A 17785-nucleotide genomic window follows, 5' to 3' on the forward strand; every position below is an offset into this window, starting at 1 on the left:
TGACGTCGACATCATGGGCGGGGAGCGGGGCCCCCAGTTGGCGACGGCTGACGGCAGCCCTATCCACACCTACGGCGTGCGGTCTGTAGAACTGTGTTTTGGTGGACAACGTTTCACGTGGGAGTTCGTCATGGCCAATGTAACGCTTCCCCTCCTCGGAGCTGATTTTTTGTGCGCTTACGGTTTGCTAGTGGACATTCAGAACAGCCGTCTGGTCGATGCCTTAACCTTCTCCTCCTTCGCATGTACGCGGAGGGAAGCGGCCTATGCAGGTCTAGCCAACTCTGTCTCAGAGGCAGACAAGTTCACCCGCCTCCTCGCTGAGTTCCCTGACCTCACCCAGCCTACCTTCTCTGCACCCACCGCTAAGCATGGGGTGGAGCATCACATTGCTACAAAGGGGCCCCCGGTCTACGCCAGAGCCAGGCGTCTCGACCCCGCCAAACTCGCCATTGCCAAGTCTGAGTTCGAGCACCTGGAACGCATGGGGATCATCCGCCGCTCTGACAGCCCGTGGGCGTCCCCACTCCACATCGTCGCTAAGCCTGATGGAGGTTGGCGCCCATGCGGGGACTACCGCCGACTAAATGACGCCACCACGCCTGACCGCTATCCTGTCCCGCATATCCAGGACTTTTCTGCAAACCTGTCTGGCAAATGCGTCTTCTCAAAAGTCGACCTGGTCCGTGGTTATCATCAAGTTCCCGTGCACCCCTCAGACATCCCCAAGACAGCGGTGACAACCCCATTCGGCCTATTTGAATTCCTACGAATGCCATTTGGACTCAAAAACGCGGCCCAGTCCTTTCAGCGGCTGATGGATTCAGTGCTCCGTGGCCTTCCTTTCATCTTCGTCTATTTGGACGACATACTCATCGCCAGCGCCTCTGAGGAAGAACACCTGTCCCATCTTCATGCCCTCTTCACACGCCTCAGCCAGCATGGGCTGATCGTCAACCCGGCGAAGTGCCGGTTCGGGCTGACAGCCATTGATTTCCTCGGGCACCGCATCACTGGGGACGGGGCAGTCCCCCTGCCCTCAAAGGTGGAAGCGGTGGTGGCCTTTCCGCGCCCCCAAACAGCTCGTGCGCTCAGGGAGTTCATCGGGATGGTGACATTCTACCACCGCTTCATTCCTCGAGCCGCCTTTATCATCCGGCCACTGTACGAGGCGCTGAAAGGCATGTCCCCCAACCAGGCGGTCGACTGGACAGCAGAGCGGGACCGTGCGTTCACCGAGACTAAAGCTGCGCTCTCCCAGGCTACCCTGCTAGCGCATCCTTCACCTACAGCGCCTATTTCCATAACCACGGATGCATCGGACTATGCTGTTGGTGCGGTTCACGAACAGTGGGTGGGGGGGGCTTGGCAGCCTTTGGCCTTTTTCAGTCGCCAGCTTACACCCCGAGAGCGCAAGTATAGTACTTTTGACAGGGAACTCCTCGGTCTCTGGCTCGCCGTCCGGCATTTCCGTTTCCTGCTAGAGGGCCGCGAGTTTACTGCGTACGTGGACCACAAGCCCCTCACGTTTGCCATGTCCAAGACGGCCGAGCCATGGTCCGCTCGCCAGCAGCGACAACTCTCCTACATTTCGGAATTCACTACCGACATCCAGCACGTCGCTGGTAAGTCTAACCAGGTAGCTGACTGCCTGTCTAGGGCAGTGATTGGAGCGGTCCACCTAGGCCTTGACTATGCACAGATGGCTGCTGACCAGGCCACGGACCCGAGCATCCTCCGTCTCCGGGCCTCCGACACGGGGCTCCGCCTGCAGGACGTTCCTTTCAGCGACACAGGTGTCACCCTCCTGTGTGACGTCTCCACAGGACAGCCCAGGCCCATCGTCCCGCACAGCTGGAGACGCCCCGTATTTGAAGCTGTGCACGGCCTCTCTCATCCAGGCGGTAAGCCATCCGTGCGCCTGACCTCTGCTAAGTTTGTGTGGGAGGGACTTAAGAGAGACGTGAAAGCGTGGGCCGACTCGTGTGTTGCCTGTCAGCGGGCTAAGATACACCGCCACATTAAGGCGCCCCTGGAATGCTTCGCAGTGCCGGAGAGACGATTTGACCATGTCCACGTCGACCTGGTTGGTCCCCTACCCCCCTCCCATGGGTTCACCTACCTCTTCACTGTGGTGGACAGGACTACGCGCTGGCCTGAAGCTGTTCCCCTGGCATCCACGACGTCTGCTGATGTGGCCCGGGCTTTTATTGGGTCGTGGGTCTCACGTTTCGGTACGCCTTCCGACCTTTCATCTGACCGTGGGCCACAGTTTACCTCAGAGCTATGGAATGCTGTGGGTGAGGCTCTGGGCGTCAAGCTTCATCGCACTACCGCCTACCACCCTCAGGCGAACGGCCTATGTGAGCGCTTCCACCGGTCCATGAAGGCTGCGCTTCGGGCTACTCTCAAGGACTGCAACTGGGTTGACAAGCTCCCATGGGTCATGCTGGGCCTGCGGACCGCCCCGAAGGAAGACCTACAAGCCTCCTCTGCGGAGCTGGTGTACGGCACGCCGCTGCGAGTCCCAGGCGATTTCATGCCCAATGCAACGCGTCCCTGGTCAGCTGTGGACCAACGAGCCTCCTTGCTGGACGGGGTCAGAGCTTTCACACCCGTCCCTACCGCCCAACACGGCGCTCCGGTGTCCCAGGTGCCCCCAGGTCTGCAGTCAGTGGACTACGTGTTCATCCATCACGACGCACACCGCCCCCCTCTGCAACCCCCTTATGACGGCCCCTTCCGCGTCCTGGAACGGGGAACTAAGCACCTGGTGGTGGATTTTGGGGGCACGGCCGAGCATGTTTCAGTGGACCGAGTTAAACCCGCACACCTGGACTTGACGCAGCCGTTGGAGTTAGCCCAACCTCCTCGTCGCGGTCGTCCCCCGGCTCCGCCTCCTCCCCCCGTGGAGGCCCGAGCTGCCTCTTCTGCTCCTCAGGCCGACCTCCACAGGCCCGCGTCAATGCCTCCCACAGACACTCCGGCCCCTGTTATCCGGAGCCGCCGTGGACGGCCTGTCGTCCACCCGCGCCTGCCTGACTTCGATTACTAGGGCGAATTCTGGGGGGGCTCATGTGGTGGACACGTATTGGGGACAGAATTCAACCCAGGAACTAAGGGTTAAGTCATGGTTGCCCTGGCAGGTTAACGCAGGGTTAAGTTATGGTTGTCCAGCCAGTTTTCTGGTTATTCTTGCCACCTCCGCTCAGTCGAGCTGTGGGTTTTGTTTGTCTCGCTGATTTACCGTGGATTAAAGAAAGTTGCCTACACGGCTAAAGTGTGAACCTACGGTCTTCTCCGTTACTTCGGCTCTACACTACTACATTAAGGCTTTTTTAATGGATTTTTTTTCTATTAAGGGCTGCAGGTTGCTGAAATAATCATTAACATATCATCAAATATGCATTTCAGTCAGTGCTGGATGATATGGAAAACATCATTATCACAACAATCGCCGGTGTATATCACAATATGTCTGCTTGCATATGCATAATATCACGTTTAAGAATCCGGCTGAGGGTCATCACACTGACCTGTTTGTTCACGTGAAGAATAATATCAAACCAAAACTAGTTTTCAAACAATACTCCTGAAAATATGTCAGCACTCATTTTGTGTGAAATTTTAAGTGATAGATAATTGTGTATTTGTGCATCATGTATTTGTATGTTGTGTATTTGTGTGTCATGTGTTTGTGCATTGTGTATTTCTGTGTCATGTATTTGTGCATTGTGTATTTGTGTGTCATGTATTTGTGCATTGTGTATTTGTGCGTCATGCATTTGTGCATTGTGTATTTGTGTGTAATGTATTTGTGCATTGTGTATTTGTGTGTCATGTATTTGTGCATTGTGTATTTGTGTGTCATGTATTTGTGCATTGTGTATTTGTGCGTCATGCATTTGTGCATTGTGTATTTGTGTGTCTTGTATTTGTGCATTGTGTATTTGTGTGTCATGTATTTGTGCATTGTGTATTTGTGTGTCATGTGTTTGTGCATTGTGTATGTGTGTGTCATGTATTTGTGCATTGTGTATTTGTGTGTCATGTATTTGTGCATTGTGTATTTGTGTGTCATGCATTTGTGCATTGTGTATTTGTGCGTCATGCATTTGTGCATTGTGTATTTGTGTGTCATGCATTTGTGCATTGTGTATTTGTGTGTCATGTATTTGTGCATTGTGTATTTGTGTGTCTTGTATTTGTGCATTGTGTATTTGTGTGTCATGTATTTGTGCATTGTGTATTTGTGTGTCTTGTATTTGTGCATTGTGTATTTGTGTGTCTTGTATTTGTGCATTGTGTATTTGTGTGTCATGTATTTGTGCATTGTGTATTTGTGTGTCATGTATTTGTGCATTGTGTATTTGTGTGTCATGCATTTGTGCATTGTGTATTTGTGCGTCATATATGTGTATGTTGTGTATTTGTGTGTCATGTATTTGTGTGTCTTGTATTTGTGCATTGTGTATTTGTGTGTCATGTATTTGCGTGTTGTGTATTTGTGTGTCATGTATTTGTGCATTGTGTATTTGTGTGTCATGTATTTGTGCATTGTGTATTTGTGCGTCATATATGTGTATGTTGTGTATTTGTGTGTCATGTATTTGTGCATTGTGTATTTGTGTGTCATGTACTTGTGCATTGTGTATTTGTGTGTCATGTGTTTGTGCATTGTGTATTTGTGTGTCATGTATTTGCGCGTTGTGTTTTTGTTCGTTGGCCCAAAGGGCAGGCGGAACAGACAGAAGTGGGTCAGCGGCTTGGGGAGTTGACGCTCTCCAACAACAAGGATTTCACAGATCTCGTCCATCCATCTCACAAATTCACGGCAATAAAGACGCAGACTGTCATAACCCAGTCACTGGTCTACACAGGAGAAAGAGCGCGAAAGGGCCGAGCGGGTCTCCCACGTGAAAGATGGCGCTCTGAAGTACGTCCGATAACTCCGCTGCCTTTTAGGGAGCCACGGAAAGAATGCTCTCCGGCTGATATGAGATCACAAGTGGCTCTTCTTCGTGAGTGGATTCCATCACTGAGACTAAAACAGTCTTCCCAGTGGAACCAGTATGCCATGCTGACTGGTGCTGCACAGTGGCCCAGTGCTTAGCACTGTTACCTCACAGCCAGAAGGTCCTGGATTTGAACCGAAGGTCATCTCAGGTCGTCCTTTGTGTGGAATTTGCATGTTCTCCCCGTGTCTGCGTGGGTTTCCTCCCGCAGTCCAAAGACATGCATGTTAGGGTCTGTGCCCCTGAGCAAGGCAATGGAAAGAAGAACTGGAGTCGGTCCCCGGATGCTGCAGCTGCTCCTGTACAATGTGATGGGTTAAATACAGAGAACAGATTCATTGTCACTGTACTGTGACAAAATGAAGTGGCTTTCTTTCTGTGAGCCACCACTGGCACTTCTACACGCTTGGTTTTAACATACATCTCATATGCAGATGAGGTCGATAATGGGAATGATTTGACTGTATTACTGCATTACATTTACACACCAACGTTTAAAACCCCTCTTCGCATCACATCACGTCACGTCACATCACGTCACGTCACGTCACACAAACCAAGCCAAACCAGATCATCATGCGTACCCCTTCCTCTTCTCATAGGAGCGTTTCAGCTTCCTGACACCGGCGACGTTTTTAACCTAAAACGGTCAAGTCTTGTTGCGTTTTGGCCCTTCGTCCATATGACGACGGCGTTTTGGGGGCCTGAAAACGTAAACTTTGCAAACCGGGTTCCAGAGTGAAGTCTTTTGAAAACGCAACTCCAGCGTCGCCGTGTAAGCCAGCAAAACCGGTTCCTGCGAAAACGGTGACGTCACTGCTCCACTTCGCACATGCGTATTACGTTTTCAGTCGAATGGCCATGCGCGAGTAAGAAGACAACCTTAACAATGGCGGATTACCGAGCTGTGTTTGTGCTGTTACCCCAGCTAGGTTTCTCAGTTTGTGCTGTTACCTCTGCTAAGTTTATCAGTTTGTGCTGTTACCTCAGCTAAGTTTATCAGTTTGTGCTGTTACCTCTGCTAAGTTTATCAGTTTGTGCTGTTACCTCTGCTATGTTTATCAGTTTGTGCTGTTACCCCAGCTAGGTTTATCAGTTTGTGCTGTTACCCCAGCTAGGTTTATCAGTTTGTGCTGTTACCTCAGCTAAGTTTATCAGTTTGTGCTGTTACCTCAGCTAAGTTTATCAGTTTGTGCTGTTACCTCAGCTAAGTTTATCAGTTTGTGCTGTTACCCCAGCTAAGTTTATCAGTTTGTGCCGTTACCTCAGCTAAGTTTATCAGTTTGTGCTGTTACCCCAGCTAGGTTTCTCAGTTTGTGCTGTTACCTCTACTAAGTTTATCAGTTTGTGCCGTTACCTCAGCTAAGTTTATCAGTTTGTGTCGTTACCTCAGCTAAGTTTATCAGTTTGTGCTGTTACCTCTACTAAGTTTATCAGTTTGTGCTGTTACCTCAGCTAAGTTTATCAGTTTGTGTCGTTACCTCTGCTAAGTCTATCAGTTTGTGTCGTTACCTCTGCTAAGTCTATCAGTTTGTGTCGTTACCTCTGCTAAGTCTATCAGTTTGTGTCGTTACCTCTGCTGAGTTTATCAGTTTGTGCTGTTACCTCGGCTAAGTTTATCAGTTTGTGCTGTTACCTCAGCTAAGTTTATCAGTTTGTGCTGTTACCTCAGCTAAGTTTATCAGTTTGTGCTGTTACCTCAGCTAAGTTTATCAGTTTGTGCTGTTACCCCAGCTAGGTTTATCAGTTTGTGCTGTTACCCCAGCTAGGTTTATCAGTTTGTGCTGTTACCTCAGCTAAGTTTATCAGTTTGTGCTGTTACCTCAGCTAAGTTTATCAGTTTGTGCTGTTACCTCAGCTAAGTTTATCAGTTTGTGCTGTTACCCCAGCTAGGTTTATCAGTTTGTGCTGTTACCTCAGCTAAGTTTATCAGTTTGTGCTGTTACTTCAGCTAAGTTTATCAGTTTGTGCTGTTACCTCAGCTAAGTTTATCAGTTTGTGCTGTTACCTCTGCTAAGTTTATCAGTTTGTGCTGTTATCTCTACTAAGTTTATCAGTTTGTGCCGTTACCTCAGCTAAGTTTATCAGTTTGTGCTGTTACCCCAGCTAGGTTTCTCAGTTTGTGCTGTTACCTCAGCTAAGTTTATCAGTTTGTGCTGTTACCTCTGCTACGTTTATCAGTTTGTGTCGTTACCTCAGCTAAGTTTATCAGTTTGTGCTGTTACCTCTACTAAGTTTATCAGTTTGTGCTGTTACCTCAGCTAAGTTTATCAGTTTGTGTCGTTACCTCTGCTAAGTCTATCAGTTTGTGTCGTTACCTCTGCTGAGTTTATCAGTTTGTGCTGTTACCTCGGCTAAGTTTATCAGTTTGTGCTGTTACCTCAGCTAAGTTTATCAGTTTGTGCTGTTACCTCAGCTAAGTTTATCAGTTTGTGCTGTTACCTCAGCTAAGTTTATCAGTTTGTGCTGTTACCCCAGCTAGGTTTATCAGTTTGTGCTGTTACCCCAGCTAAGTTTATCAGTTTGTGCTGTTACCTCAGCTAAGTTTATCAGTTTGTGCTGTTACCTCAGCTAAGTTTATCAGTTTGTGCTGTTACCTCAGCTAAGTTTATCAGTTTGTGCTGTTACCCCAGCTAGGTTTATCAGTTTGTGCTGTTACCTCAGCTAAGTTTATCAGTTTGTGCTGTTACCTCAGCTAAGTTTATCAGTTTGTGCTGTTACCTCAGCTAAGTTTATCAGTTTGTGCTGTTACCCCAGCTAAGTTTATCAGTTTGTGCTGTTACCTCTGCCAAGTTTATCAGTTTGTGCTGTTACCTCAGCTAAGTTTATCAGTTTGTGTCGTTACCCCAGCTAAGTTTATCAGTTTGTGCTGTTACCCCAGCTAAGTTTATCAGTTTGTGCGGTTACCTCAGCTAAGTTTATCAGTTTGTGCTGTTACCTCTGCCAAGTTTATCAGTTTGTGCTGTTACCTCTGCCAAGTTTATCAGTTTGTGCTGTTACCTCAGCTAAGTTTATCAACGCTCCTCCAGCAAAGTGTAGAGACGCCACTTCATCGTCCGTCCAGACTAAATCGTCAGTTTTCGAGCGTACAGTCGCCATCGTCTTGTTTGTTTACTCGCCGCTCTGAGAAGACAGCGTTTGTGCCTAGGCGCGTGGTGTTGTTGGGATCCACCGGAAGGGCTCTCTACTACAACGTTTCACCGCCACCTACTGGCGTGGCATGCATTCTACAGCGTTTTCAGTCGTTTTTGCGGATCCGTGCGCATATGCGGATCGTATTCAAAACGATGTCGTCTGAACGCGGAACTTTTTTAAAACGCAAAGGTAAACCTTTTTTCCGTTTCTAGCAAGACCGCACATCACTTCCTGGTTGGACCTGCGTGCAGAAGTTTATTTCCGTTCATGTTTCTATCACCCCTGGCCCTGGTAAATGGATGTTTGTTGTTGATGTGACCAAATGTGTCTGTGACCACCTCCGGAGGCTGTCTGCCCGCCGAACAAATCCACATCGCATTTCAGGTCCGTTTAAACCTGGACTTTCTGTGAAAGCTGATTCTCCTCTGTGTTACCGTGCTGTAAATGCGGGACAGTCACCGCCGTGACTTTGACACACAGATAATGTGAATTTGTGGTGACCCACATCTATATAACTAGAGACATTCACCTAAGAGGACAGTGTACCTTTAAGGGAAGAGGCGAGGGGTCAGATAATGACTTCCGCTTCCGGTTGACAGTTCAGTGTCGTTGTCGAATGTATGACATGCAAAGTTGGAGCTAGTAAACTACCTCCACTACGTCTACTCTCACGTCTCCTGTCTCGTTGTTTTCTAACTCCACAAATTCCTGGTTGTTTGTGTCTCCATCTTCTGCAGCCGAGAAGGTCTCCTCTCTTGGGAAAGACTGGCACAAGTTTTGTCTGAAGTGCGAGCGCTGTAACAAGACCCTGAACCCAGGGGGCCATGCTGAGGTGGGTGCATTGTGGTTTAGGTATTTGGGGCCGGGTTTCTTTTGGCGCCCTTTTCATGTTTTTTTTCCCCCGTGGGAGGTGAAGACGAACAGGAAACAAAGGGTGGAAAAAGTAAGAGGGAGACATGGCAGCAAAGGTCCTAAGCTGGATTCGAACCCAGAAACCTGCTATCAGGCCTGAGCCCACGTGGTCGGGCTGAACCTGTTGAGCATGTTGTCAACGCTCATATCCATGTTATCATATTAAGCTTAAGGAGCTTGTCCTACTAAACCCTATTTCACTTGTGTGAGTTTGTCTGCATCTAAAGGTGCAAACCATCTACAAGAGCCGGGCCAATTTTGGTTTAATTTGATTAAAGTATAGCAGGATAAACACGGCAGCGGATAATACCATTGCTGATGGATCTGTCTAATTCAGGTGTGGTGATGAGCCACTACTGACAACAGTTAGCAGTTATGTCAGTGCTTCAATTATTGCATGGATTTAAAGAAGCTATTTCTCCAGTACGCTCTTTCTGCAAAACAGAAATCGAATCTATTTCCCATTTCTTCTATGAATGTAGTCACTCTCGAGAGTTCTGGGTCGAAGTCGCTGTGTTGATTTTTCTAAACTTCCACAGCTTGACACCAACATTAGAAGGCATGGTCTTGTTTCTGCACTGTAATACAGACTCACGATCCACTAACGGAGCTCTCAAGTTTATCTGTCTTGGCAAATATGGCATACACGAGGCCAAAGTCAAGCCAAGTCAATTTTATTTGTATAGCCCAATGTCACAAATGACAAATCTGCTTCAGACCACACCTGATATCCGGCTGTTTTGACTCTGTTTCTAAGATAACAATGGGGAAAATAGAAAGAAAAGAAAGCTATTAAGACCTCTCAAATAACAGGAAAAATACTTGGTAGTAAATATATATATATATATTGCGCCAAGCTTGCATCTCCCTCGTACATTCGGATGTTTTCTTTTAATGTATTTGATGTCTCATGTATAAACACCAGACGTTAACGTTGACCAGTTGTCTACGTGTTGGCTGATGTGTTTTCTGTATTTTGTGTTGAAATGTGCATTTCTCTGGATAATGTGTTGGAAACGTGTTCAATAGATAACAAAATTAAAAAAAAGACTGGATGGAAACCACCTTCCTCACTGTCTTTTCTGCTTCATTTGCAGCACGCCGGGAAGCCCTACTGCCACAAGCCCTGCTATGCCGCCCTCTATGGGCCAAAAGGTGAAAGTTCACACCGTTTCCTCTTCGCCCGCTTGTTTCTTTAAAGAGGGCGATTATTTCGCTGTAGCACAGCCGCTGGATTATAAGGAGACCATTTAAAACGCAATTTCCAAAATCGACGCAAGCAGAGGCAGCGATGCCTCTGCTAAAGAGGCCTCGAGATTTACAAACCCTGAATGCTACGCTACCCAGCATGCAATGCGGGTTTTCTTTTGGGTTTTCCGAGTGAAGCGCTGACGTGTTTATCAGCAAGGTACAACTCAAATAGATGTTAAAAAACTGTAATGGGGGGCGTCCGGGTAGTGTAGCGCAGTGGTTCTCAACCGGGGGTCCGCGGACCCCTAGTGGTCCGTGGTGTAATTGCAAGGGGTCCGTGAAAATAAAATATATTTTAAAAAAAAGATCCTATGACATTTATAGAAATAGGATTATTTTACTCAAATGTGACTGAGACCTTTATCTACCTAAACTATAAAGGGTAACAGGACTTTTTTCTCTAATTACATCTGTTTCACAAGTGTAATTTATTGTATTTTAATAAGAGATCTCGCTCCCGTTTGCATTGTTAAAAGTTACCGCATAAAAATTCTGTTGTTACATATATCTGAAAGTTACTGAATACATATTCTGTTTTGTTACATATATCTGAAAGTTACTGAATACATATTCTGTGTTGTTACATATATCTGAAAGTTACTGAATACATATTCTGTTTTGTTACATATATCTGAATGTTACTGAATACATATTCTGTTTTGTTACATATATCTGAAAGTTACTGAATACATATTCTGTCTTGTTACATATATCTGAAAGTTACTGCATAAGAATTCTGTTTTGTTAACTATATCTAAGTTACAACTGAAAGCTCTTATTTTTGCCCCAAAGAGTGAATAAATGCTATAATGCAATTTAAAATGCAACTTCTACTGTTTCTATCAAATTGCAACCCCCCTCCCCCAAGATCAGGTGGAGGGGTCCTCAGGGTAGATCAGAAATACGCAGGGGGTCCAGGACCCCAAAAAGGTTGAGAACCACTGGTGTAGCGGACCGTTGTCTACCAACACGGGGATCGCTGGTTCGAATCCGGATGTTACCTACAGACCCAATTGGCCGTGTCTGCAGGTGGGAAGCCGGATGTGGGTATGTGTCCTGGTCGCTGCACTAGCGCCTCCTCTGGTCAGTTGGGGAGCCTGTTCGGGACTGGGGGCGGGGGGGGGGGTATAGCATGATCCTCCCACGTGCTACGTCCCCTTGGCGAAACTCCTCACTGTCAGGTGAAAAGAAGCGGCAGCGACCGGAGGAGCGGGTTAATTGGCCGGGGGAAAGGGGGAGAAAATGTTCTCAAAACGAAAGAGCCTCTGTGATTGGCTGATTGTTCCCCTGCCATCGGTGTCTCTCGTTCACTCTCTGGCTTGTGCTGAACGGGACCGTGGGCCGTCTGTGCGTTTCAGGTGTGAACATCGGGGGGGCGGGCTCCTACGTCTACGACACGCCCGTCAACGAGGCCCCTGCCGGCGTTACCACGGAAACGGAGGCCAAGCCGGAGGAGGAGAAAAGAGCCGCTCGGGGCCCGGTGAAGGGTAAGACACACCAGGAGGTCACAGACACGGAAACCGTCAGTCGCAGGGGAGACTCAGACGCTGGTCTGCTCTGCAGTGGCGCCCCCAAGGGGGGGCCAGGGGGGCCACGGCCCCCCCTGATACTAACCCTGCCCCCCCCCTCTCTGCCCCCCCAGCCACGAGTCGCATATGCAGAATATGCTTCTGATTATGCAGAATATGCCTCTGATTATGCAGAATATGCTTCTGATTATGCAGAATATGCCTCTGATTATGCAGAATATGCCTCTGATTATGCAGAATATGCTTCTGATTATGCAGAATATGCTTCTGATTATGCAGAATATGCCTCTGATTATGCAGAATATGCCTCTGATTATGCAGAATATGCTTCTGATTATGCAGAATATGCTTCTGATTATGCTGAATATGCCTCTGATTATGCTGAATATGCCTCTGATTATGCAGAATATGCCTCTGATTATGCAGAATATGCTTCTGATTATGCAGAATATGCCTCTGATTATGCAGAATATGCCTCTGATTATGCAGAATATGCTTCTGATTATGCAGAATATGCCTCTGATTATGCAGAATATGCCTCTGATTATGCAGAATATGCCTCTGATTATGCAGAATATGCTTCTGATTATGCAGAATATGCCTCTGATTATGCAGAATATGCTTCTATCTGATATTTTACATTAGCTGCTGTTCATTTAAATCAATAATGTATATGTTTCTTAACTCTCATATTGACAGTTTTCCACTAGCCTATACAGTTTACTACAACAGCAGCATCATAGAATTCCCCAAATTCAGTCATGGCTTTTGGTTTTGGTGTGCCACCCCAAGATGTTCAGTGGCCCCATTTGCCCCCCCCCATGAAACATTTCTGGGGGCGCCACTGCTGCTCTGAGGCAGACGTGGGTCTCGGTTCTCTGCCTCTTTTTGATTTTAGTTCATTTCCATAAATTGTGAAATCAAAAGAAGGAAAAATGCGCCTCACCGAAGCGAGGAGGAAACCCCCCCAAGGTACTTCACGAAACGACAAACTCTGAAAGTGTGTGTGTGTGTAACCTCAGAGAGAATAGCGTGAGGACAGAGAACGTCCGAGATTTCCTAAAATCTATATTTATTTTATTATTATCCAATAAATATTAATATAATATATCATATATTTAACTTAATGTATTATTTGATTTTATCCAATAATTCATATATTTAAGATAGTAATCTGATAATAATACTACCTTAAATGTATTAATCTACATTTTTTACGTGTTAAATAGATAAAATTGTTATTATTATGTGTGTTTTGGTATTGGTTGACCCAACGGGTTGGAGGCCTGCATGTGAAGTTTCTACCGTGGAACCATCAGCGATATGAACTTAACCACACTCTCCTCCCTCCCTCAGCCGCAAGCTTCACCTCTTTCACGGGAGGGCCCAACGTCTGTCCCAGGTGCGACAAGACGGTGTATTTTGGTGAGGACAACACTGTGTGCTCTGTCTGTGGGCGCCTGTGCAAGTGTGTACTTGTGGGGGTTTATACCAGGGGATACGGTACCTGGTTACTACGGCTACTACTACCACTACTCCGACCACATGCTTCTCGATGATTTCAGGCACACTTGGACTAGACGTACTCCGCCCTACATTTGTGGGCCTCAGATCATCGAGTAGCGGTGAACAGGAGACTCGGAGTGCGTAGCAGATTTAAGTCGACACATCAGTATAACAGACATGTTACCATCATGAGAGCCAAAAAACACCCTCAGGTGCAGGTACGAGGGTACAGTACCAGACACCGATAACAACGGTGTTGACGTAAGCATAGCAGAAGCCAAAACTAGTACAAGACGTAGTAGTAGCCATAATTACTGTATAGCAAATGTGCTATTTCATATACTACTATGATCTGCAGATGTACTACTACTTAATATAGCAGTACTATATGTTTATGGTGTACTAAATACCACTACCTGATACAGTGTTGCTGAATGTGCTGTGACTGCTACTTCATGCAGTACTGCCATCATGCGGTTACTATGTAGCTAGCGAGTGTGCTTTTACTACTACCTCGTTTACTACGACCAGGATTTGATGACCTTGTAGCAAACGGGATGCTGCCTCTACTTCATGTAGTGCGTAGTGTTATGATATGACTCCTATGGTGCCGGACTTGAGCTTCTGACCTTCTGGTACGGCGCTCTGGATAGAAGCGTCTGCTTTAATGAGTGACTGTAAAAGTAATTTAGATGGTGACTTTGATGAGGGACTGCTGTTTCTATGGCGATGCCTCCATCTTGTGTGTGTGTGTGTGTGTGCGTAGCTGAAAAGGTGACATCCCTCGGGAAGAACTGGCACCGTCCATGCCTGCGGTGTGAGCGCTGCAGTAAGACCCTGGCCCCGGGCAGCCACGCAGAGGTGAGAGACAGCGGGCGCGGCAGCAGGAAGTACAGCGCATACGTCACAGGATCATTAAATAGATAATAATAATAACCATTACATGAATAGAGCGCCTCCTGAGACCACGGATGACTAGGCTAGCTAGCCCTTAGCTAACGGGTCAGACCCTTTTAGACGACTGGTTAACGTAGTCGCCCATGGAGCGAGAGATCCGGGTTCGTGTCCCGGATGCGGCACTTCCAGGCTGCCCCCCCCCCCCGAATTCGCCGCGATATGTTCTGTCACCGAAAACAACTTCGGTCGACACTGAATCGCTTATCACTTTCATCCCCGCGCGTTTTGAACTGCCACTTTCTGCCGGGTGGTTTTTTAAAAACTTGTACGAGACAGTTTCCCCACTTTTCGCTTGCCGAACGGGCTCCTGTAGTTCGGCTTCTCGGATGGTTTTCTGTTTTTTTTGCTGCCCGTGACGTCACCAGACTTACATGCAGCCAATCAGATCGAATCCTAACATTATGAAACCCCGCCCACTCTTATTGCCGCCCCTTGCTTGTGCGTGTCACTCAAACATCAGCTCGTGCATATTAATGAGGACGAGGCCACGCTCTCGCCGTTCTTGAGACGTTTAAGAAGTGTTATGGATAAAGGAAGGAAAGAGCGCGATATTCGGCATTTTCAAATGTACAAACGTTGCCGAGGGTTCGATCATGCAGCCTTCAAGGTTTGAAGACCCGAAACGTTCAGTTTGATAACCGATTCTGATCTCATTTTGCGAACTGAATTCGGGCAACATGAATTGTCTCGACTGGTGACTGGTTGTTCATGTGAAACTAAATGTGGACCTGTTTCTTCCCATCCCGCTGCAGCATGACGGACAGCCGTACTGCCACAAGCCCTGCTACGCCGTCCTGTTTGGACCCAAAGGTACCGAGTCATCAAGTCTTTCCCCTTCAGGTTTTACGCCACTCCTTGCTTGTCTCTCGCTATCGTGACTGGGCCGCCGGATGGTTGAGTCGTTAAAGAGACTGTTCTCAATCCGGAGGAGCAGGACCTAATCCCCCCGAGTCAGTAGGTGGAGAGGGACGTGCCAAAAAGTTTATTACAAGGGTCAGCAGACGACCTCTAGAGCAGTGTTCCTCAACCGGGGGTCCGCGGACCCCTAGTGGTCCGTGGTGTAATTGCGAGGGGTCCGTGAAAATAAAATATCTTTCAAAAAAAGATCCTACGACGTTTATAGAAATAGGATTATTTTACTCAAATGTGACTGAGACCTTTACCTACCTAAACTATAAAGGGTAACAGGACTTTTTTCTCTAATTACATCTGTTTCACAAGTGTAATTTATTGTATTTTAATAAGAGATCTCGCTCCCGTTTGCATTGTTAAAAGTTACTGAATACATATTCTGTTTTGTTACATATATCTGAAAGTTACTGAATACATATTCTGTTTCGTTACATATATCTGAAAGTTACTGAATACATATTCTGTTTTGTTACATATATCTGAAAGTTACTGAATACATATTCTGTGTTGTTACATATATCTGAAAGTTACTGAATACATATTCTGTTTTGTTACATATATCTGAAAGTTACTGAATACATATTCTGTTTTGTTACATATATCTGAAAGTTACTGAATACATATTCTGTTTTGTTACATATATCTGAAAGTTACTGCATAAGAATTCTGTTTTGTTAACTATATCTAAGTTACAACTGAAAGCTCTTATTTTTGCCCCAAAGAGTGAATAAATGCTATAATGCAATTTAAAATGCAGCTTCTACTGTTTCTACCAAATCGCAACCCCCCTCCCCCAAGATCAGGTGGAGGGGTCCTCAGGGTAGATCAAAAATACGCAGGGGGTCCAGGACCCCAAAAAGGTTGAGAACCACTGCTCTTTAGCCTGACCTAAATGTCATGTACAAATTGTTGTCCAACTATGTCTCGGTCCGATGCGTTTCACTGTGTCCACTACTGACATTGACTATGGCGGATTGCTCTCTCGTGCACTCATCAATGAGTGGCGATGGATTTTGATCCGTTTTTAAAGTTGCAGTAAGAATTCGCTAACAATTCTTAGCTTACTTAGCCTGAACTGTACTTTCCCCTGACGTCTACCCTACTAGTGATCGCTCTCATGGCCCGGCGACACACCATGATTCTTAGCAAAACAGTTGACCGAAAAAGAAATATTCAGTGTCGCCACAGGTGACAAGTAAATGTGTGTACTTTGATAGGCCCGAAATAACAACAACACTTGAGGGGTCATAGAAAAACCTGGTTCATGGTCACGGGTGCCTGGAGCCTATGTATCCCAGCAAGCATTGCTTCACACTGTTGTGAAGGAGAAGTTGTCACGTGTCAGGGCAGCCAACAAAACATTGTGATGTCAAAAACGGGTAGCGTGGCGGTCTATTCCGTTGCCTAGCAACACGGGGATCGCTGGTTCGAATCCCCGTGTTGCCTCCGGCTTGGTCGGGCGTCCCTACAGACACAATTGGCCGTGTCTGCGGGTGGGAAGCCGGATGCGGGTGTGTGTCCTGGTCGCTGCACTAGCGCCTCCTCTGGTCGGTCGGGGGAGGAGACTGGGGGGGGAATAGCGTGATCCTCCCACGCGCTACGTCCCCCTGGGGAAACTCCTCACTGTCAGGTGAAAAGAAGCAGCTGGTGACTCCACATGTACCGGAGGAGGCCACGTGGTAGTCTGCAGAGGGGGGTGGAGCAGCGACCGGGACGGCTCGGAAGAGTGGGGTAATTGGTCGGGTACAATTGGGGGGGGCAATGGGGTTAAAAAAAAACATGGTCGACAGGCTTTTTAAACATGAATATTTGGAGGGTAATCTCTGTGCTCTGTCTTCTCTGGCCAATCAGGCGTTAACACCGGAGGCGTTGGCAGCTACATCTATGACGAACCCGGAGCCGAGGCGCAGCCATGACCAGGCTAACACCACCTGTCAAGGAGAACCCCTCCAGAAACCCACAACGGCTCCGCGGCGGGCCCCCGTCACCTCTCTGGTCCCCCTTCTCAACCCCCGCCCCCCACCCTCACTCCTCCACCCACCCACTACTTCCTACTACACTATGTCTGTTTCTGGGACCACACCCGCTTCCGGCTGATCTTCTCTTTTACTTTCCTTCTACGAGTTGGCAAACGACGCGTGTTACCACTGCCAGGGACGCACGCGTCGACGTGTGATGTTGTATTTGTATATCGTTTATATTTCTATTTTTTGTACCGAAGCAACTCTTTTATAGGTCCTCCCGTATAAACGTTGGTCTGCCTTCATGTTTCTGCATAATTGAGTTGCTTTGTAAGCGGCGAACAGAGGTTTAGTGGCGTTGTTGTTTTGTTCCACTGTTGGGTGGAAAATTGTTTCACAAACTTTTGTGCACTTAATAGATGTAGACACACACACAAAAAATCAGCTGTCTTTCACGTTATTGTCAGTATTACCTACACAATGTCACCCTCGGTCCAAAGATAAAGATGGTGTTGTAGATGTGGACGATAAATGCTTGGAGAGGCACAACTGCTGTGGTTTTAGTGAATGTTTTGTGGGCTACTGTAGGTTTACTGGACCGAGGTGT

At 47.2% G+C, this 17785-nt stretch overlaps 1 protein-coding gene across 1 annotated transcript in view; it reads left to right on the plus strand.

The window, feature by feature from the left end:
- The window catches only part of crip2l (cysteine-rich protein 2-like), a 28492-nt gene extending 10707 nt beyond the window's left edge, over window positions 1-17785 (plus strand). The window contains exons 3-9 of the mRNA XM_056294633.1: window positions 8888-8982; window positions 10160-10217; window positions 11672-11800; window positions 13199-13267; window positions 14115-14209; window positions 15058-15115; window positions 17069-17785. Coding sequence (XP_056150608.1) covers window positions 8888-8982; window positions 10160-10217; window positions 11672-11800; window positions 13199-13267; window positions 14115-14209; window positions 15058-15115; window positions 17069-17133 — 569 coding nt within the window. The 3' untranslated portion in view covers window positions 17134-17785. The remainder of the gene's footprint in view (window positions 1-8887; window positions 8983-10159; window positions 10218-11671; window positions 11801-13198; window positions 13268-14114; window positions 14210-15057; window positions 15116-17068) is intronic.

The sequence above is a fragment of the Lampris incognitus genome, chromosome 15, assembly GCF_029633865.1.
Source record: "Lampris incognitus isolate fLamInc1 chromosome 15, fLamInc1.hap2, whole genome shotgun sequence".
Classification (NCBI taxonomy): Eukaryota; Metazoa; Chordata; class Actinopteri; order Lampriformes; family Lampridae; genus Lampris; species Lampris incognitus.